The sequence below is a fragment of the Pipra filicauda genome, unplaced genomic scaffold (genome assembly GCF_003945595.2).
Source record: "Pipra filicauda isolate LSUMZ 115617 unplaced genomic scaffold, ASM394559v2 scaffold33_size4404698_pilon, whole genome shotgun sequence".
NCBI lineage: Eukaryota > Metazoa > Chordata > Aves > Passeriformes > Pipridae > Pipra > Pipra filicauda.
Window position 1 is genome coordinate 4,027,694 of NW_024104465.1, and position 19,194 is coordinate 4,046,887.

General features: G+C 60.7%; 3 protein-coding genes across 3 annotated transcripts; 2 read left to right on the forward strand and 1 right to left on the reverse strand.

Annotated features, from left to right (window-relative positions):
• Positions 1-32: 32 nt before the first annotated feature.
• Positions 33-5,402, reverse strand: LOC113982745 (trichoplein keratin filament binding). Its single transcript, XM_027711237.2, has 12 exons — positions 5,194-5,402; positions 4,961-5,123; positions 4,688-4,744; positions 4,085-4,153; positions 3,573-3,743; positions 2,828-2,940; positions 2,439-2,505; positions 1,996-2,168; positions 1,694-1,775; positions 1,326-1,511; positions 1,138-1,251; positions 33-583 (listed from the first exon to the last, which is right to left on the reverse strand). Exons 1-12 carry the CDS (start codon positions 5,355-5,357, stop codon positions 551-553), a joined length of 1,392 nt encoding a protein of 463 aa, XP_027567038.1. The 5' UTR covers positions 5,358-5,402; the 3' UTR covers positions 33-550.
• A 1,142-nt stretch (positions 5,403-6,544) lies between these two features.
• LOC113982767 (glycolipid transfer protein) lies at positions 6,545-9,541 on the forward strand. Its single transcript, XM_027711273.2, has 5 exons — positions 6,545-6,699; positions 7,392-7,453; positions 7,708-7,841; positions 8,449-8,599; positions 8,748-9,541. The coding sequence occupies exons 1-5, from the start codon at positions 6,597-6,599 to the stop codon at positions 8,928-8,930; spliced, it is 633 nt and encodes a 210-aa protein (XP_027567074.1). The 5' UTR covers positions 6,545-6,596; the 3' UTR covers positions 8,931-9,541.
• Positions 9,542-12,693: 3,152 nt separating this feature from the next.
• TRPV4 (transient receptor potential cation channel subfamily V member 4) lies at positions 12,694-18,849 on the forward strand. Its single transcript, XM_027711254.2, has 15 exons — positions 12,694-13,070; positions 14,080-14,249; positions 14,490-14,642; positions 14,896-15,036; positions 15,128-15,426; positions 15,925-16,104; positions 16,189-16,347; positions 16,451-16,543; positions 16,721-16,794; positions 16,879-17,044; positions 17,247-17,313; positions 17,545-17,858; positions 17,998-18,125; positions 18,333-18,454; positions 18,642-18,849. Exons 1-15 carry the CDS (start codon positions 12,694-12,696, stop codon positions 18,782-18,784), a joined length of 2,586 nt encoding a protein of 861 aa, XP_027567055.1. The 3' UTR covers positions 18,785-18,849.
• Positions 18,850-19,194: the final 345 nt, after the last annotated feature.

Consider the following 19,194-nt stretch of genomic DNA (forward strand, 5'->3'; position numbering starts at 1 on the left):
GTAGTTTGCTCATGAAAAGAAACAAATCCTTGTTCAGGTTTCATTCCTTCTTTATTACAGAAGTGAAAAACAACATTTAATGAAGTCTTCAGCACCTTCTGGAGAGGAATTGGACAAATTAAGAACTGGTGCCACAGCACACATTATCTGACTGATGTGCAAAGTGCACAATGAATTATCTCCCAAAAGCCAGCTGGGCACTCAGGCATATCCTGATTCTCAGAGGTGGGAGCCTGACAGAGCACATCCTGGTTTGCAGCTCCCATTCCTTGTATTCTTTCATGGCTGAGATCCACAGGGCCCCATTATTTGCTGTGTTGCCACAGTCCAGCTCTTACTAAAACATATCAGCACAACTCCAGTTCTCTGAGGGTGCTCACACCCCCACATTCTTGAAGGCAGTAGAAATTTGCTCTTGTTCAGCTGGGCCACAGCTAAATATTTTCACAAATCTACTATAGCCTGTCCCAGAGCCACCATTGTTTCAGGAGTTCCTTGAGTCTTCAAAGTTCTCTTTCTGTAGTCTGGAGCTGCATTTAGTGCTCGTTCCTCAGGTCCATGGTGCCTTTGGGTAACTGTAGACCTAACAGGGTCAGAACAAAGACCAGAACTGGTTTATGGGCTTTAAAATCAATCCACGCACACACTATTCAACATGCAAAGGAGGTAATCTGCTGGGTAGGGGGGGTTAGGTAGGGTTACTCAAATTCAGCTTTGTTTTTAGAGCCAGGCAAAGCAGGACAGACACCAAAGACATCGAGCAGTGGAGATGTGCTGTCCCAACTGCCTTAATGCAGCCCATAAATTATTGTCGGCACTGAATAACATCTGAGACACTAGCAGTGCATCTGCCTCAAACATTCTTTAAAAATTAGGGACTAAAGTATCAATATCAGCAAAAAAGAAAAGCAATTCCTAAGAGAAAACTACAGAGCTCTGTTAGAGGACGGGACGGCCCAGTGATCTGCTCTAGCACCGTGTGACAACTAAGGTGGGGATCAGACACAATGAGAATTGTGTTGCCTAATGCCATCACCCTCCGTGATGGGCTCGTGTGTCAGGGTGGCCTGTGTGTTGGGGTGACCCCTGTGCCAGGGGAACCCCTGTGTTGTCAGGGTGACCCCTGGGTGACCGTACCCTGCGCTCGCCCTCCTGCTGCACGAGCTCCTTGTGGCGCTGCCGGGCCCATCTCTCCTCTTTTTCCTCCTCCCTCCACTGCTCTTCCTCCTCTTGCCAGCGGCGCTCTGTCCCCTGGGCACGGAGAAATTGGGGATGAGATTTGGCACCTTCACCATTCCTGTGTGTCTGTGGGAACCTCGGCCTACCCGTGCCTCCAGCTCCTGCCTGTGGGCTGTCTTCAGTTCCTCCTCCTGCTCCTTCTCCCTCCGACTGAGTTCCTTTGCCTCTTCAAGTTCTCTGATCAGCTGCTCTCGATACTTCAGGGTCTCTTCCTGTGCACGTCTGTTTAACTTGATTTTCTCTTGGATCTGACGCTGTCTGCCTGCAAAGACCTGTGTGAAGGCAGAGGATGGAGGGAGAAGGTGATTAAGCAGTTCCCAGAAAACACATCAGACAAGGAGAAAAATTCTGCCCTGGGTACAGAAGGCTGTGACCCTCTGGAGGGTGTAGGGTTACAACTGGAACAACAGTTTCTTCGTGACAAGGGAGAAACCTCATCAAGAAGGGTCATCACCTCATTCATCAGGCGATCTCTGGCCACCTTCTCCCTTTCCCATTCTTGTTTCATCATCTCCCACACTTTTTTAGCTTCTTCCCTAAAGGAGAGAGGAGGAGTTATCTCTGAGGTTAAAATCCCTGTGTGTGCTCCGCAGGCACAGAGGAGCTACCTCGTGCTTTAGAGGAGCATTTGGGTTTCTCTTCATGTTTGTTCCCAGGCAGGTGGCGTGTCCACCAGCCTGTAACTCTGAGACCCTCTGACCAGGAACATTCAGCACACACAGTGTTCAGAGGATGTTCCAAGGTGGGCAGACTCACGTAAAAAGAGTCTCTAGCTCTGCCTCCCTCTCCTTTTCCAACTGGAGCTGTTCCTCGATGACACGCTTCATCCAGGCCACGTCCGCCACCCCCTGCTCCCGACACCCCAACTGCCGGAGATGATTCTCATTTTCTCTCTCGAGGAGGGCTGATAAGATTTGCCTGTCCGTCTCCTGGAGATAAACCACAAGATTAACAACTGTCCAACAGGCTTCCAGCCTGTGTGCAGGGCTCCTCTCCAGGTGTAACTGGTGACAGTGGCGAGGGTGTGCTCAGCAAGATGCTCTGTCTGCTGCTTCCCCATGAGCTTTGTGCCCCAGCCCTGTGCACAAGCTGGAAGGGGCCTCCTGACTAATTATGCTGGAGGCATCAGAGGCAGACACAAACAAAACACACAGAGCAAGGCTTTTCACCACACAGTAAAGTATGAATCAATCTCTTACCAGCTCCTCCTGTATCTGCTGCGCTCGTCTCTTTAACTGGGCACCACACTGATGCCTCAAAAAGCGACTGAAGGGGGAAAAAAATGGCAAAATTAAAAAAAAAATCAAACATTCAAACTGACTCTATAAGTCCCTTGTTACTGTACACCAGCACTCAAGGAGGTACATCTGTAACAACATGACTTAGAGGCAGCAGAGGAACCTGCTGCAACAAACAAAAAGAAGAAAGGGCACCAGTGCATCTGCTCCTTGGCTGTTGTGGGTGAGTCCATCAAAATCCAAATATGTACATCCTACCACTGCTAGCTGAAATATCTCCTCAAGCCTCAAGTACTGCTGTGGACTCAGGAACAGATTCTATCCAAAACAAGCTCCACTTGGTGTCATACCCAAGCTCTTTCTGCCTTCGGTGCTCTTCCATTTGTTTCCTCTCTTCTTCCAAGTTCTCCAGCTCCCACTGCTGCTTTAATAAATTCTCTTTTTCTTTTTTCAGCTTTTTTGTCTAAAAAGGAAAAAATAACCACCAAGACAGAGTACATCAGAGAGCTGCAACATCCCAGAAAGCCTGTTTGACCAGAGTTTGTACCCCATGCTGCTCCTCTGCAGGCATGGAAAATCCCCCTGCAGTCGTATTCCACATTCACTTAATTCATGGCTCAGAGCACAGAGACACTGAGGAGCTCCTGCTGGCAAAGCCTTTGATCTGGACCTGCCACACTTAGAAGTTCCTACAAATCCTTTTCTCATCTGATGCAGCACAAAACAGCACTTGCACTTCACAGAATCCCAGACTGGTTTGGGTTGGAAGGGACCTTAAATATCATCCAGTTCCAACCCTGTCATGGGACACCTCCCACTATGCCAGGTTGCTCCAAGCCCTGTCCAACCTGGCCTTGAAGGCTTCCAGGGACTTCCCTGAACCCTTCAAGAGGAGCAAACAAGCTACAAGGGTTCAGCCATATGGCAGCATTCAAGGCAGAGGTCTGCACTACCAACAGAAACTGCCACAGCTATCTTCATCCCACATTTCATCCAGTGCAAACCCAGAGGGAAGAGGTCAGCTTGCTGTATTTCCAAGTGAAGCAGTATTTCCAAGTGACGTTTCTCCTCAAATGAGGAGAAACTTAAGATTACCTCTGCCTCCTGCAATTTCAGTTCTTCTATCTGCTGCAGCAACATCTCTGCTTGATTCTTCTTTTCCAGCTGATGCTTCTCTTCCTGTCTCACCCTTTCCAGCTCTTCCCTTCGTGCCATTTCATACTTGTTTTCATAACGTTTCTTCTCTTCGAGTTCAGTCACCTCTTCCTTTCCCAGCCAAAAGAAAACACAGCATTTCAGGTTAGGCTAATGCAAACAAACACCCTCTGGCTCAGATCCACAAATCAGCCTCCTGCAAGCTGGATGGTTTGGTAATAGTGCCCTTCCTGTAGAATTCCCTATTGCTGTGGGAATGAGCTCCGTGCCCTTGGTTGTTATTTGATTCAAGACCGAAAGAAAACAAACAAACAGCAACTCCTGTTCCTCCCACCTCTGAGCCAAGTCCATATGGGAAGACAAGATGTCTGCCAGCCAGGGCAAAAGGCACAAGTGTCACACTCCACCAGAGTCCTCCCAGTGACAGAAACACCAGGGCTGCCCCTCCATACCTTGTTTTTATTTGTTAGCTGATCACCCCAGGCCTCTATCACGTGCTTCTTGTGCAGCTGCGACTCCGCCTGGAGACACAACAGACATGGCATGGCCATCAGTGCCAGAGGTTCTCCTTGTCCCCCGGGATCTTCCAGACTCTCTGGAGCACCATCTGGCCCAGCCACAGCCCTGAAGTCCCAGCAGGACATGCCTCTGCAGAGGTGGGCTCGTCTGGGTGTCCACAGTGCCCACCACGTCCCAAGCTGAGGGTCAGTCTCACATGGGAAATGCCAGTGTGACAGTGATACCAGGGCTGGAGCAGCAGGTGGGTGGAATAAAGAATAAGGAAGTACCACAGCATGGCAGGGACTGCTGTAAAAAGCACCTGAGATACTTACATTGTGGAGGCTGAAAATCTGCTCTGAGTGAACAGACTTTTTAAAAAATACTGGCTTTGAAAGGGCTTCTTACACAGTTAAACCATTTCACTTTGCCTTTTACTGATCAGAGCTTGGGGCAGTTGCTGTGATATGAGTGACAACAATATGTGAGTGACTTTCAAGTTAAAAACTGGTTTAATAAGTACAAGACAGCACGGACTAAATAGAAAGCAACATCACCTCCTGGAGCTCTGTGCTGTTTTCCTTCCAGTGCTCTTGCAGCAGCTGCTCAGCAACCTGGGAACAGAGAGCTGGGTCAGGTCAGGATAGGGGAGGGCTCGGCATCCCAAACCCCCCAGGGTTCAGAGCACCAAGCGCTGAACAGCGAGGAACTCCTGAGGACCCCCAGCAGGTCCCGCTGGCACAGCTAAAACACGGGAGCGGCCCTTCACGGGGAGGGATGCGGGACAAGCCCCGGGATGCGGGACGAGCCCGGTCGGGCCGCGCCCTCACCTTCGTCCCGCGCTCCTCGCGGCTGTCCCGCGGCTCCTCGCTCCGCATCCCGCCCCGCCGCCGCTCCCGCAGCTCCGCCGACAGCGCCTCCCGCTCCTCGCGCAGCAGCCGCCGCAGCCGCTCCCGCCGCTCCTCCAGCCGCTCCCGCCGCTCCGCCACCGCGCTGCCGCACACCGGGGTGTCAGGGGGACGCCGGAGTCCCCCCGGGACCCTGCCCGGCCCCCCGGCCGTACCTGCGCGGGGGAACGCGGGGCTCGCTCCAGCGCGCCTGCCGGGAGCAGCACACGGCGGCGCGGGCGAAGGAGCGGCTGGTGCGCTCCCACTGCTGCCGGTTCCGCTCCTCCAGCTCCCGCCGCTCCGCCCGGCGCTCCGGGCTGAGACCCCTCAGCAGCCACATCGCCGCCCGCTGCCTCGGCAACGCGCCTGGCGCTACGGGCAGCGCCGAGGGACGCAGCGAGACGGGCTCCGCGGAACGGGAGGGAGGCGGGGACGGAGGGAGGGACTCGGGATGGAGAGAGGCGGGGACGGAGGGAGGCGAGGGTGGAAGAACGGGGACATGAGGGGGTTCTCCCGGTGACCCGACCCGGCGGTGCCGCCGCGCCCCGAGCGCTCGCAGGACGCGCAGAAGCGGCCCCTGAGCCGAGCCCGGGGAGGTGCCACTGTGCCGGGGCAGAGCGCCCGGACCCGTGGGGTTTATGGCGCTGTAAATATTCCAGGGGTTAAAGGTTTCTGTCTCTGCCCGCCTTGGCACCAGCGCGTCGCCCAACCGGGCTGGGTGACCCGGGACAGGATGGGCACCGCGGGACGGGCTCCGGGCACCCCGGGTGGGGCTCTGGGCACCCTGGGACGGGCTGGGCACCGTGGGGTGGACTCCGGGCATCCCGAGAGGGGGTCAATGCACCACGGGATGAGCTCCGGGCATCCCGGGGTGGGTTCCAGGCACCACGGGGGTTGTGTGGCATCGGGGACAGCGGCGGTAGCAGCCGGCAGCCCCCGCAGGTGCCACCGCCGGTGACCCGCAGCTCCCCGCACCCGCCTTGTATCCGCACCCTCCCTTCGAACTGCCGATCGCTATCGTCCCACGACCTGTTTTTCCAGAATAACCGGTAAAAACACCGCGTTTGGGGCTCTGTCGGCAGCAAATCGCCTCCCGGCGCTGCGGACGGGCTGCGCCTCCCTGCGCTCCCACGCCTCCCTCCTTCACCTCTCCGTGTCCCCCGCTCGGTGTCATTTTCCCACCCAACCCCCTCCACTGAGGTGTTTAACCACCCCCGCGCGTCGAGGTTTGTTTTCCATCTGCTCCCTATGAAATATTCATCTCCCGTAAATAATTCAGGGCGGCCCGCCTGGCACACGGAGCGCAGGCAGGGCAGAGCGGGGTCGTGTGTTCCCCCTCTCCCCGCGGCTGAGGGGACTCTGAGAGGGCTCTAGGGGCGTGGCCTCCTCGTCGCGCCGCAGGTCCCGCCCCCCTCCGCTGCGGCCAATGGCCGGGCACCACTCGTATGGGCGATGCACGGCCATTGGCCGCAGCGGAGGGGGGCGGAGCGTGGTGTGGGCGCGCTGCCGGGTCGGCCCCCGTTAGCTTCAGATCCCCCTCAGCCGGGGAGTGGTGAGGGGGAAGCTCAGAGGGCGGATCATGGCGCTTCTGCTGGAACATGAGTTCAAGCCGCTGCCGGCTGACAAGCAGATCGAGACCTTGCCCTTCCTGGAGGCCGTGGCGCACCTGCCGCCGTTCTTCGGTGAGACCGGGCTGGCCGGGGGTGGGAGGTACGGGCTGGGATAGGCCTGCTGCGAGCTCAGCTGCTCCGCGGTGCCCCCTCCACAATCCTGGGTCGTGACCCCACTACCTGGTTCACAGCCCCCCCAAGGGGCTCACCCCCGACTTGGCTGCTGTGCCTGGGCCGAGGTTGCATCACAGTCCCGTCAAACCCGCCGAGCAGCGCCGTTGGGGAGCGTCCTGGAACACCCCATCCAGAGGCACCGCCCGGGGCAGGGGCTCTCCCATGCCAGCCATGGATCCCACCCGTGTCCGGACCTGAGTGGGTGTCGGCGTGGCCACCCTCGTGGCCCGGCGTGTCCGCTGCCCTCCACAATGTCGGCTATTGTGTGGCGGCTCCATGGCAGCCCCGGAAGGGCAGGACATGGGGCTGCCGGGCTGGGGACGGGCAGTGTCCGGAGCCTGTCAGGCTGTTCCAGGACGTTCTGCCAGGGCTGTGTCCCGGAGCCGGGGGGGGGGTTGGAGGTCGCTGCTTTGGCCGCAGTGGGTGGCAGGGCTGTCCAAAAGGCCAGCAACCCAAAGATCCTGTCCCAGTCCCGCTGGCTCGTGTCTCAGCATCCAGGCTGTTCTTAAGGTAAAACCTGTTGGTTAAGGGGACTTGGTGTGTCTCTTGTGTCACCAGTGTGTAAGCGTCCTCCTTCCACATTTTTACAGATTGCCTGGGGACTCCCATCGTCTACTCGCCGGTCAAAGCAGACCTGACTGGAAATATCAAGGTAGGAAGGGGCTCAGGAGGGCTTAGGGAGAACCCCTGGGCAGGAATGCTGTGGGATTGGAGAGACAGGACCTAGAGGTGTTTCAAAGGGCTCTTCTTCCCACGGAGCCTTCTGGGCTCAGCAGTGGCTCATTCGGTGTCGTGTTTACTCCCGGGGCTCCTGCCCAGAGCCCTGTGAGCAGCCATCGTGTTTCCGCACTCCGGTGCCGCCCTGCCCGGCAGCTCCCGGGAGCCAACCCCCTTCTCTGCCCTCAGAAAATCCGGGCTGTTTATGACTCCAACCCTGCCAAGTTCAAAACGCTGCAGAACATCCTGGAGGTGGAGAAGGAGCTACACGGCTCAGCCTGGCCCAAGATAGGCGCGACGCTGGCGCTGATGTGGTTGAAAAGGTGACTCACGGCATCGGGAACTGTCCCAGCACGTGGGGAGCTGGTGAATGCTGGCTGGAGGCTGTGTAGGCTGGGCTGCTGCCTTGGGCTGGGTCTGGCCATTTTGGAGAACAGAGCTGTTGGGAACTGCCTCCTCAAAGCTCCCCTGGGAATGCACGTGGAAACTCAACCTCAGAGTATGAGCCCTCAGATTGTCTGGACAGGCCAGGACCCTGCAGTGCCAGGGGACCCCATGGGGCTGCACTTGGCCCTGTCCAGCTCAGCCCTTGGGCCCAGCCTCACCTGGGGGCTCCATCCTGCCCTGCTCCCTATGTCTCCCCCAGGGGCTCCATCCTCCTCCAATACCCATGTGCTACCCCACAGGGTTCCATCCTACACAGGTCCCCATGTGCTTCACCAGGGACCATCCTGTCCCTGTCCTTCCTGGGGGGGCTCAATCCTGCCCTTCTCTCTCTTCCCTGGAGGCACCCACAGAGACAGGCACCAGCCCTACAAGGGGAATGCACTGCTGAGACTGTGGGATTTTTGGGGTGCTTGGACACGCAGGGCTGGAAGCTGGGAAGCAGCACCCCCTTTCCTCACCCCAACATCTCTGCTCTTCCCCCAGGGGCCTGAAATTCATGCTGGTGTTGCTTCAGAGCATCTCCGATGGCGAGCGGGATGAGGAGCATCCCAACCTCATCCGAGTGAACGCCATGAAGGCTTATGAGATCGCACTGAAGAAATACCATGGCTGGATGCTGCAGAAGCTCTTCACGGTGAGCGCTCCCCCCTCTCCAGTCATCCAAATGCCGTCCCTGGGATCGTTCCCACGTGCTGATGAGCGTCCAGAGACCCCGCAGCACAACCCAACCCATGGTCTCCGTTGGGTGTGTGGGAGTCTAATGCCTTCTCCCTGTTTTATAGGGCTCAGTCTACGCTCTTCCCTACAAATCCGATCTGCTGAAGGCCTTGGAGAAGGGTAGAGAAGTAAAGGAGGAGGAAAGCATAGAAAAAATCCATCAATTTCTCACGAGGGTCACCCCAATCCTGGATGCAATTTATGAGATGTACACGAAGATGAATGCCGAGCTGAGCTACAAAGCCTAAAGCTGGCACGAGACTGGCATGGATTAAATAAGGTGTGATGGGTGTTACCTGTGTCTTCATCACTGAGGCAGCCGGGGCAGCTCCCAGCTCTCCTGTGACTTCAATTCCTGTCTGGATCTGCAGTGGATAACCTGTTTTCTAACCAAAAAATAATAATCATTAATTTTCTATTAAGAACACGGCAATAAAACAATTGCGGGTGTCACTGTAGGATTTCCCAAGAGGAAAACCAAATGTTTCTAGTCCCAGCTCCCGGATTCCTGTCTCCGGTGGGGCAGGGAATGAAGTGTGGTGATGGCAGAGTCCTGCTGATGCGACCTTGGACCTGTCTGGCACTGGGACTGCGCCCGGATCCCGCCACACACCGACAGCACCTTGTGCCGATTGGCACCGGATCATCCGGAATGATGCCCAGAGCAGAGGAGCCAATGACTTCCCGGGTGACCCTGATTTCTCTGGTGCCGGCGTGGGACCGAGTCCCTCCGCCGGGATGCGGCAGCCGGGTCTGTGCCGGTGGTGTTTGCGGTGCCTTACGAGCCCCCTCACCTTCTGTGCTGCCGATCCCCTGCACGGGGCGGGAGCAGCACTTAATAAAAACTGACAGTACCACGGCTTGGGAGGCTCATTTGGGGCTGTCCCCGGGGAATTTGTTTTGGGAGAGTGCTTTGGGGCTGTTCTTGGGGGGGGGGGCTGTTTTGCGAAGGGTGTTTTGGGGCTGTTCTGGAGGGAGCTGTTTTGGTTCAAGGGTTTTTTGGGGGCCTGTGCCTCGCAAGGGCTGTTTGTGGGAGAATTTGGGGGCTGTTTCAGGGAGGGTGTTTTGGGGGGCTGTTCAGGGGAGGGTGTTTCAGAGGGCTGTTTCAGGGGATTGTTCCTGGAGGGGCTGTTTTAGGGAAAGGTGTTTGAGGAGGGTGTTTGGGGTAGCTGTTCCGGGGGGCACTGCTTTGGAAAGGTGTTTTGGGGCTGTTCTGGGCAGACTGTGTCAGCGAGGGTGTTTTGGGGAGGGTGACTTGGGGCTGTTCTTGAGGGAGCTGTTTTGGGGAGGATGTTTTGGAGCTGTTCCTTGTTTCAGGGAGTTTGTTCCAGGGGAATTTATTTAAGGGAGAGTGTTCTGAGGGGTTGTTCCCAGAGGCTGTTTTGTAGAGGGTGTTCCCGGGGGACCGTTCCGGGCCGAGCCAGTGCCCGGTGCCGCAGGGGCGGGGGGGGCGGGCGGGGGCCGATCCCGCGGGCGGGTCCCGGTGCCGCCTCCGCCGCTGTAGCCGGGGCCGGGCCGGGGAGGGGCCGCTCTCCGGGACCGGCCCCGCGGAGACTCGGCGGCGCCGGAGCCGACGGGACCCTCCGCGGGACCTTCGCGGTACGGACCGGGGGGAGCGGGCAGAGGGGGAGCACGGCCGGGGGTGGGACGGGCCGGGACGCGGGGACCAGGGCAGGATGAAGCCTCCCGGGGGGGGACACAGGGCAGGATGCAGCCTGTGGGGCAGCCACGGAGACCAGGGCAGGATGGAACCGCCAGGTGAGGCGGGGGTCGTGGGCTGAGCTGGGCAGGGCCCCCTGGCCCCGCGGAGTCCTGATGTGTCCAGGCAATTTGGGGGCTCACGCTCCGAGGGTGGGGTGCCGGGTGCGTTCCCAGGGGAAGCTTTGAGGAGGGGGTTCCCACTGGCTCCAAACCCCCCGTGCTGCCCACGCCGAGCTCCCGGCTCTCACCCAGGTGAGCACGGCCCCAGTGGTGTGGATGACTTTAGGAAATGTCTGGATCACTCCGGATAAGCGTTTCCAGCATGACCCCCCTGTGGTTTCAGTGATTCACTCCCACCAGAGACCTTCCGGTTTCAGTTTGAGTGACACTTTAATCTCATGGGACACCATCCCTGCCGCCCGCCCAGGGCACGTCCGTTCACATCCCGGTGTCGGCGACAGTGTCCGTGCCCCCGTGGTGGACTGGAGTGGGGATTCACCGGGGATACTGGTCCGGCTGGGAGGTACCTTGGTGGGTAGCTGGGGAGAGGTTGGAGCACAGGTGGGGTTTGTGTTGGATACAAGAGCTGCACATTGACTCAGTTATTCCATGAGGTGAGGAAGTCTGAAAACTCCAAGCCCAAATAACTAACGGGCCAAATCAAACCCCTCTGACAGCACCTTTCCTGGCAGCGGCCGTGCCCAGGGGAGTGCCTGGGCTGGCGGTGCCGGCACCGAGCCGTTCTTTTCCCACACAACCTTCCAACCCCGGCCGGTGACAGCAGGTGTGACAGTCCGGCCGTGTGTGGGTTTTCCCTAAAGCTGTGCTTTCCCGGGTCGCAGCACAGCCCGGAGGGCTCGGGTGCTCCGTCCCCATTCCCAGACCGCAGGCAATTCCCTCTTCTCCGTTGTCCAAGGTCAAACCGGCCATGCGAGGGCTCCCCGCTTGCGTGGGGTCGGAATGTGAGACCTGCGGACTTTGGCAGGTGCTTGTGGAATTTCTTGTAGAGTTGGGGATGGCAGGAAAGCCAGCGAAGAGGAGAAACCTTGTGACTGTGGTTTACCCCGTGGCCCCCCCTAGGGCTGTATCGTCTCAGCTTGGTGTCCCCCAGGGCTGCACTGTCCCTGCTGAGTGTCCCCCAGGGCGGTGGGAAGAAGGGGCCGCTGTCTGAGCTCCCTCCCCGTTGCTGCGGGGTTTTGGGGTCGTTTGCCACCCTCATCCCCCGTGCCCACGGGAGCAGCGCGGGGCTGTCGGGGCGGCTGTGGGACCCGCTGCCGAATTCAAGCCCGTCCCCGCCTGCGCTGCCCTCCTAGCAGGGCCCAGCCTGTCCCTGTGGGTTGTTGCACAGAGCTGCAGCCCAGCACTAAATGACACGTTTCCCGCTACTTTTTCCGTCCCGGGACCCGCGGGGAGGGCTGAGTTCGCCGAAGGCAGGAGCTGTGCGGAGCCCTAACGCTGCCGGGATTTGCCGGTGGGTTTTGGTGAAAAGCGGGGCTGGGGGAGCGCTGGGGTAGGTCACCTGTCCGTGCGGGCAGGGATGTGCGGGCAGGACACGACCGTGCCGGTGGCACAGCACAGAACTTTGCTGGCCGCGCTGGTAGTGCCGCTCTCCTTCAGCCCCACGTCCCTCTGGGCAAACTAAACCCGTAATTTCTTCTCCCAACCGCTGTCCCGGCCCTCCCGCGGGCTGCAGCCCCCCCGTGCCGCGCCTGTCCCCTCCCAGTGCCCAGAGCCGGGTCCCACCGAGCCCCCCAGGGCTGCGGGAGCTGTGGAGCATCGCGAGCAGCCCTGGCCCCGTTCCCAGCCCTGCTGCGGTGGCAGCTCCCGCTGCGTCTGGGCGCTTCCCTGGATACTTCCCTTGACGTGGGGAGTATCCCAAGGAATGTTTTCTTTCCTTGGGCGGCAGATCGAAGTGCACAGGGTCTGCTCTGTGCCCTGTCCTGGGCTGCACCCCGGCTGACCGCAGCGGGGCCGGGCTCGCCCTCGCCCAGCGCGGCAGCGCCGCGGCCGAAGGGGCCCCTACAGACGCGAGGGGTCCCCGCAACCGGGTAGGTGGGTGCCGAGCAGAGCAGGGACAGAGAGGACCAGCCGGGACACTGAGTCACAGGGAGTCCTGCCGGCCCCAGCGGCTGCCAGGGTGGGTGTGGGACCTGTCCCGCCGCGGGGCTCCGTGCCCCGGGGAGAGGATGGGGACAGTCTTTTGGGGCTGACACTTGGTTTTCCGTTGCCAGGTCTCCTACTCTCTTGAAGGAGCCGGGGGTCACAGCCATCCAGGCAGGTCACTCGTGCCCGTCCCGCGGTTCGGGGACCATGGCAGACCCCGAGGACCCCCCGCGCGTTGTTGTGGGCGATGGCGGGGAGGGCACGGGGGAGGACGGCTCCCTCCAGAACGACTCCTTCCCGCTCTCCTCGCTGGCCAACTTGTTCGAGAGCGAGGACACCCCGACCCCCGCCGAGGCAGCGCGGGGACCTCCCGGCGCCGGGGATGGAAAGCAAAACCTCCGCATGAAATTCCACGGGGCCTTTCGGAAAGGCGCCCCGAAGCCCATGGAGCTGCTGGAGGCCACCATCTACGAGTCCCCCGTGGTCCCCGCGCCCAAGAAAGCCCCCATGGACTCCCTCTTCGACTACGGTACCTACCGCCACCACCCCAGCGAGAACAAGCGCTGGCGCAGGAGGGTCGCGGAGTGAGTACGGGACCCCCGGTGCGGCGGGGGGTGCTGGGGTCGGGGCACCCACGTGGGTACGGGGATGCTCAGCAGCTGGGGACGGGGATAGCCCTTCGAGTGGCACTTCGGGGTGCTTTGGGCAGGGATGCCACGAACAGGGAGCAGCTCCCAGTGAGTCCCAGTGGCAGCGCTGAGCTGTGCCATGCCGCGCCATGTCGTGGTGAGGGTCTGCAGCCTCACCACCGGGCCGGGGGCCGGGAGCGCGGGAGTGCGGGAGTGCGGGAACGCGCCCCCCTTCCCCTTTACCGGCGCCATGAAAGAGGCTCTGTGCGCTCGGCCGCTCCCCTGGCCGGTGCGGCCGTCTGGCTCTGGCATGAAAGGGCTTTTCAGGAGGGCCTCCGCCCTGCCTGCGCCAGGAAACCGGAGCGGGGGGGAGGGGGGGGGGCAGCCCGCAGCCGGACGCACAATGCCCCTCTGTGCCGGGCACCTGGGGCGGCCACCGTGGCCCCCCGCCAGAGTCCCCACCCAGGGATGCAGCCAGCAGGGACAGCGGGGTGTCCTCCCGTGGAGGTGGGTGGAAGTGGCCGGGACGCCCCGTGAGCCCTCAGCCTGGGGATGCCTCTCTGGGGCAGCCACCGTCCGTCCTGCCCCCATTCCCGGTGCCCGGAGCTGACCGGTTGTCCCCAGTCCGTCCCGCTGCTGCCAACTGCTCCGACCGGTTTAGCTTCGCCCGTGGTGCTGGAGTGTGACCAAACCCGCGGCCCGTTCCTGCTGGGGGCGCAGCTGGGGGCCCAAAGCGCTGCAGCACCGGTGGGAGCCGGCGAGGCGCCCACCACCCCCGTGGGCGATGCTGGGAGCACTGGACTGCTGTGGGTGGGGAGGCTGTCCCGGCCCCGTGGGTGACCCCAGCCAGGGGGTGTCCCCGGTGTGTCTCCCGTGCCCAGCGGCTGAGCACCCTCAAGCTCATTGCACTGGTGGGAAGCCGAGGCAGCGACTCCGGTTCCCAGCGCTGGGGTTTCTCCCGCAGGAAGCAGGCGCCGGCAAAGGGACCGGCTCCCAACCCGCCCCCCGTCCTTAAAGTCTTCAACAGACCCATTCTCTTCGACATCGTTTCCCGGGGGTCCCCGGCCGGCCTGGACGGGCTTCTCTCCTTCCTCCTCACCCACAAGAAGCGCCTCACAGATGAGGAGTTCCGAGGTGAGGGCTGGGGGGTTCCCTGCCCTGGGACAGGGCGTGGTGCCGGGGCTGTGCCATGCCAGTGGTGATCCCTGTATTCCTGCGGGGATGGTGATGCACAGCCCGGACACGGGAAGCTGTGACGTGCAGAGCCTGGGAGAAGCCAGGGATTTGGCCAGGGAGTGCAGGGGTGTGGGACTGGGCACCCCCATGGCCAGGGGGGGCTGATCCCGAATCCTCCTCAGCACCCTCCTATTGCAGAGCCCTCCACGGGGAAGACCTGCCTGCCCAAGGCGCTGCTCAACCTGAGCGGGGGCAAGAACGACACCATCCCCCTCCTCCTCGACATCGCCGAGAAGACGGGCAACATGAGGGAGTTCATCAACTCGCCCTTCAGGGACGTCTATTACCGAGGTGGAGGAACGTGGGGCCACTGCTGGCCCTGCCTGGGCATGGGGGACACTGCAGTGATTCGGGGAGCAGCACAGCAGGGACCCTGGGGGGATGGAGGATGCTGGGGAGGTTGGGGACTGGGGCAGTGGGGACCTTGGGGAGACTGGGGGGCTCCAGGGGGATTTGGGACTGGAGCAGCAGATACTCTGGGAAGGCTGGGGACCCGGGGAAACTTATGGGGCAAGGTGGCAGCTGAGAGTCACTGGTGTCACAGGTCAGACAGCCCTGCACATCGCCATCGAGCGCCGCTGCAAGCACTACGTGGAGCTACTGGTGGAGAAGGGAGCGGACGTCCACGCCCAGGCCCGCGGCCGCTTCTTCCAGCCTAAGGACGAGGGCGGATACTTCTACTTCGGTGAGCAGGGAGGGAGCCCAGGGGTCACTGCTGTGCCTCAGGATGCCCCCGCAGCGGGGCAGGGCTGACGGGAGCCCCGATGTCCCTGCAGGCGAGCTGCCCCTCTCTCTGGCCGCCTGCACCAACCAGCCCCACATCGTGCACTACCTGACGGAGAACGGACACAAGCAGGCGGACCTGCGGCGCCAGGACTCCCGCGGCAACACGGTGCTGCACGCCCTGGTGGCCATCGCCGACAACACCCGCGAGAACACCAAGTTCGTCACCAAGATGTACGACCTGCTCCTCGTCAAGTGCGCCAAGCTCTTTCCCGACACCAATCTGGAGGCGCTGCTCAACAACGACGGCCTGTCCCCGCTCATGATGGCGGCCAAGACCGGCAAGATCGGGGTACGGTGACCCCCAACGTGGGGAGACATCTCTTGCCATCCCCAAGGCACGGGCTGAGCCCTGTCGCACTTGGGGGATGTCCCTGCTGGCAGCACAGCTTCTTTGCAGATGCTGGTGGAAACCTGGATGCACAGCCTATTAGCACAGCTAATTAATGCCCCACTGCATTCCAGCCTTTCCTTAATTAACCCCAGGCCCTCGGTACAGTCCATCCTCTCCCGTGGCCTGTCCTCAGCCTCTGATGGGGTGGGCAGGGGGGTCATTAAAAATACAAAAGCTGCAGCATCCTGGGGAACTTCCCACTGTGGCAGTGTCCCTGCACCCCTGCAGCACCTTGGGAGCCCCTCAGGAGCACCCTGGGAGCACCCTGGGCCAGGGGTGCACCCTGGTGCAAGGGGTGGATTGGGTGATGTGCCTGGGATGGGGTGGGAGGAAAGCAGGGTACCCCAAGCGGGTCAGGGCCAGGGCTGTGTGTGAGCAGTCCTCTCCCACTGACAGATCTTCCAGCACATCATCCGGCGGGAGATCACGGACGAGGACGCCCGGCACCTCTCACGGAAGTTCAAGGACTGGGCGTACGGCCCCGTCTACTCCTCCCTCTATGACCTCTCCTCGCTGGACACCTGTGGGGAGGAGGTGTCTGTGCTGGAGATCCTTGTCTATAACAGCAAGATTGAGGTGTGCAGGGACTGGGGGGACTGGGAGGGGTCTGGGGGACACTGGGGGAGCAGATACCCTCTGACAGCACCCACTTCCCACCAGAACCGCCACGAGATGTTGGCTGTGGAGCCCATCAATGAGCTGCTGCGCGACAAGTGGCGCAAGTTTGGGGCTGTCTCCTTCTACATCAGCGTGGTCTCCTACCTCAGTGCCATGATCATCTTCACCCTCGTCGCCTACTACCGCCCCATGGAAGGCCCTGTGAGTCCCAGGGTGCCGTGGCACAGCCCCATGGGCCAGCACTGCCTGGCAGGGGGGTCTGCTGGGAATGGGGCAGCAGCTCAGCTCTGTCCTCTCCCCATAGCCCCCCTACCCATACACCACCACTGCCGACTACCTGCGCCTGGCCGGGGAGATCATCACCCTCCTCACTGGAATCCTCTTCTTCTGCACAAACGTCAGTGTGGTGAGGCAGGGGGTCCTCCTGTGGGGCCACTGAGCCCTCGGGGTCTCCAGGGGGGACAGGCTTGTGTCCTGAGGCATCTGCCCCTGCTGTGGTGGCCCTGGACACGGGGACCCTGCCACACAGGACTCGCTCCCCCTGGCCCCTCCAACCTGTCCCTCTCTCCTGCAGATCAAAGACCTGTTCATGAAGAAGTGCCCAGGTGTGAACTCCTTCTTCATAGATGGCTCCTTCCAGCTGCTCTAGTATGTAGGGAACCCCTGGGACCACCACGAGCTACCACACCCCAGGGCTTCTGGGTGCAGGGTCTGACCCCGACTCTCCTCCAGCTTCATCTACTCGGTGCTGGTGATTGTCACGGCGGGGCTGTACCTGGGTGGCATCGAGGCGTACCTGGCTGTCATGGTCTTTGCGCTGGTCCTGGGCTGGATGAACGCCCTGTACTTCACCCGTGGGCTCAAGCTGACAGGGACCTACAGCATCATGATCCAGAAGGTCTGGTGGGATCAGGGGTCTTCTCCTTCCTCAGCAGGGCTGCTCCTCCCATAGATGTGCTGCCCAAAGAGGATCCTCCAGGCTTTCTGTAGGGTTCCTGTGGCTCAGCACTGCCCTGCTCCCAGCCTGGCCTTCCTGGCAACACAGTTCAATGATGGTGCCACAGTCCAGCACACCTCACCCTGCTCTCCATCACTTGCAGATCCTCTTCAAAGACCTGTTCCGCTTCCTTCTGGTCTACTTACTCTTCATGATCGGCTACGCATCAGGTAGGGCCTGACTGGGAGCAGGGACCTGGGGGAAGAACAAGCCCTATAGCACAGCTGGGCAGGGGGCTGCAGACCCCCTGCTTCATCCCACCCACCTGCAGACCCAGCCTTTACCTCCTCCCATGGTGGAGACGGTCTCAGCAGGCACAGAGCCACGTTGGGGCCCATTGTGGATCCCATACTTGCTGCTGCCCCCATGGACTCACCTTCTCTGTCCCTTCTCCCCCCCAGCCTTGGTGTCCCTCCTGAACCCGTGTCCCAGCAGCGAGTCCTGCAGTGAGAAGTCCAACTGCACAGTGCCCACCTACCCATCCTGCCGGGACAGCCAGACCTTCAGCACCTTCCTGCTGGACCTCTTCAAGCTCACCATCGGCATGGGTGACCTGGAGATGCTTGAGAGTGCCAAGTACCCCGGTGTCTTCATCATCCTCCTCGTCACCTACATCATCCTCACCTTCGTGCTCCTCCTCAACATGCTCATCGCCCTCATGGGCGAGACCGTGGGCCAAGTCTCCAAGGAGAGCAAGCACATATGGAAGCTGCAGGTACCACCCCAGGGGCTGCTGGGGAGGGAGTCCAGGGGCTGCCTGTGCCCAGGGGGCTGCAACACTGCAGCACCCCAAGCTCCATGGGCAAGGCACCTCCATGCCTCCATCCTCAAGCAGTCCCTGGTGTCCCTGGCAGTGGGCCACCACCATCCTGGACATCGAGCGCTCCTTCCCAGTGTTCCTGCGGAAAGCCTTCCGCTCAGGGGAGATGGTCACCGTGGGGAAGGGCACGGATGGGACGCCAGACCGCCGCTGGTGCTTCAGGTAAAGGCAGGTGCCCTCGGGGGCTGGGGAGCAGCCAAGCCTCTCCCACCATGGCCAGCAGTGTTTTGGGGAGCCAGCACAATGCACTCCTTTGTAGGGTCCTTTGTTCTCATCTGGAGGCAGGTGGAATTGCTGGTGGATGCCAGAGCTGCTGCCCTGGCTCCCAGGCGCTCTCTGCAGCCCCTCTGGATCTGACCTTCCCCGCAGGGTGGACGAGGTGAACTGGTCTCACTGGAACCAGAATCTGGGCATCATCAGTGAGGATCCGGGCAAGAATGACACATACCAGTACTACGGCTTCTCCCACACCATGGGCCGGCTACGGAGAGGTGAGCGCCATGTTGTGGGCTGGGAACATCCCTCAGGATCTGTGGGGAGGTGAATGTGGTGCCGTGGGCTGGGAGCATCCCTTGGGATGCTGCTTGCAGCCTCTGATGAGCCTTGAGAGCAGATTTGGGGGCTGACCAGGGAGCAGCCACAGGCTCCTGGCTCTGCCAATTCCCACCCTCCCCACAGATCGCTGGTCGACCGTGGTGCCGCGCGTGGTGGAGCTCAACAAGAGCTGCCAGCCGGAGGAGGTGGTGGTGCCGCTGGGGACCATGGGCACGGCGGAGCCGCGGGAGCGGCGGCACGGCCAGGCCCCGAGCTCCCTGCTCTAGCACAGTGGTGCTGGCAGCTCATGGACTCTGCCTGGGCCACCGGAGCAGTTCCGGAATTGCAACTGGGCTGGATGGTGCTTGTCTGCTCCTCAGGGATTCGTGCAGCCTCCGTCCCTCAAGCAGCTGCTGTCCCAGTGGGTGTCCAGCCTGGATGGGGGGTTCTGGCCCTTCCCTGGCCATGCTGGAGGTCTCGGCTCTCACCGATGAACTCCAGTGCCACCGCTTCCCTTCACCACGCTGGCGCCATTGGCTGTGCCATGCCGGCAGCCTCGGACGCGGGCTGGGTGTGGGAAGCACGGCCCCCACCGCCCACCAAGGCCAATGGTTTTGCCACAGTTTTTTGCACAGGATTTATATGACTATTTATTTAGTAATAAAGACTGACCTGCCAGCGCTGCCTCCTCCTGGCA

What these genes read in the sequence shown, in the direction of transcription:
- LOC113982745 (XM_027711237.2), bottom strand. Translation starts at nt 5,357, where the DNA reads ATGTGGCTGCTGAGGGGTCTCAGCCCGGAGCGCCGGGCGGAGCGGCGG. An exon ending in AGCAGATACAGGAGGAGCTG is followed by an intron (nt 2,169 to 2,438) that starts GTAAGAGATTGA and finishes GTTTATCTCCAG; the next exon opens with GAGACGGACAGGCAAATCTT. An exon ending in GAGATCGCCTGATGAATGAG is followed by an intron (nt 1,512 to 1,693) that starts GTGATGACCCTT and finishes GCCTTCACACAG; the next exon opens with GTCTTTGCAGGCAGACAGCG.
- LOC113982767 (XM_027711273.2), top strand. Translation starts at nt 6,597, where the DNA reads ATGGCGCTTCTGCTGGAACATGAGTTCAAGCCGCTGCCGGCTGACAAG. An exon ending in GCACCTGCCGCCGTTCTTCG is followed by an intron (nt 6,700 to 7,391) that starts GTGAGACCGGGC and finishes ACATTTTTACAG; the next exon opens with ATTGCCTGGGGACTCCCATC. An exon ending in GCGCTGATGTGGTTGAAAAG is followed by an intron (nt 7,842 to 8,448) that starts GTGACTCACGGC and finishes CTCTTCCCCCAG; the next exon opens with GGGCCTGAAATTCATGCTGG.
- TRPV4 (XM_027711254.2), top strand. Translation starts at nt 12,694, where the DNA reads ATGGCAGACCCCGAGGACCCCCCGCGCGTTGTTGTGGGCGATGGCGGG. An exon ending in CAGGGACGTCTATTACCGAG is followed by an intron (nt 14,643 to 14,895) that starts GTGGAGGAACGT and finishes CTGGTGTCACAG; the next exon opens with GTCAGACAGCCCTGCACATC. An exon ending in GACCGCCGCTGGTGCTTCAG is followed by an intron (nt 18,126 to 18,332) that starts GTAAAGGCAGGT and finishes CCTTCCCCGCAG; the next exon opens with GGTGGACGAGGTGAACTGGT.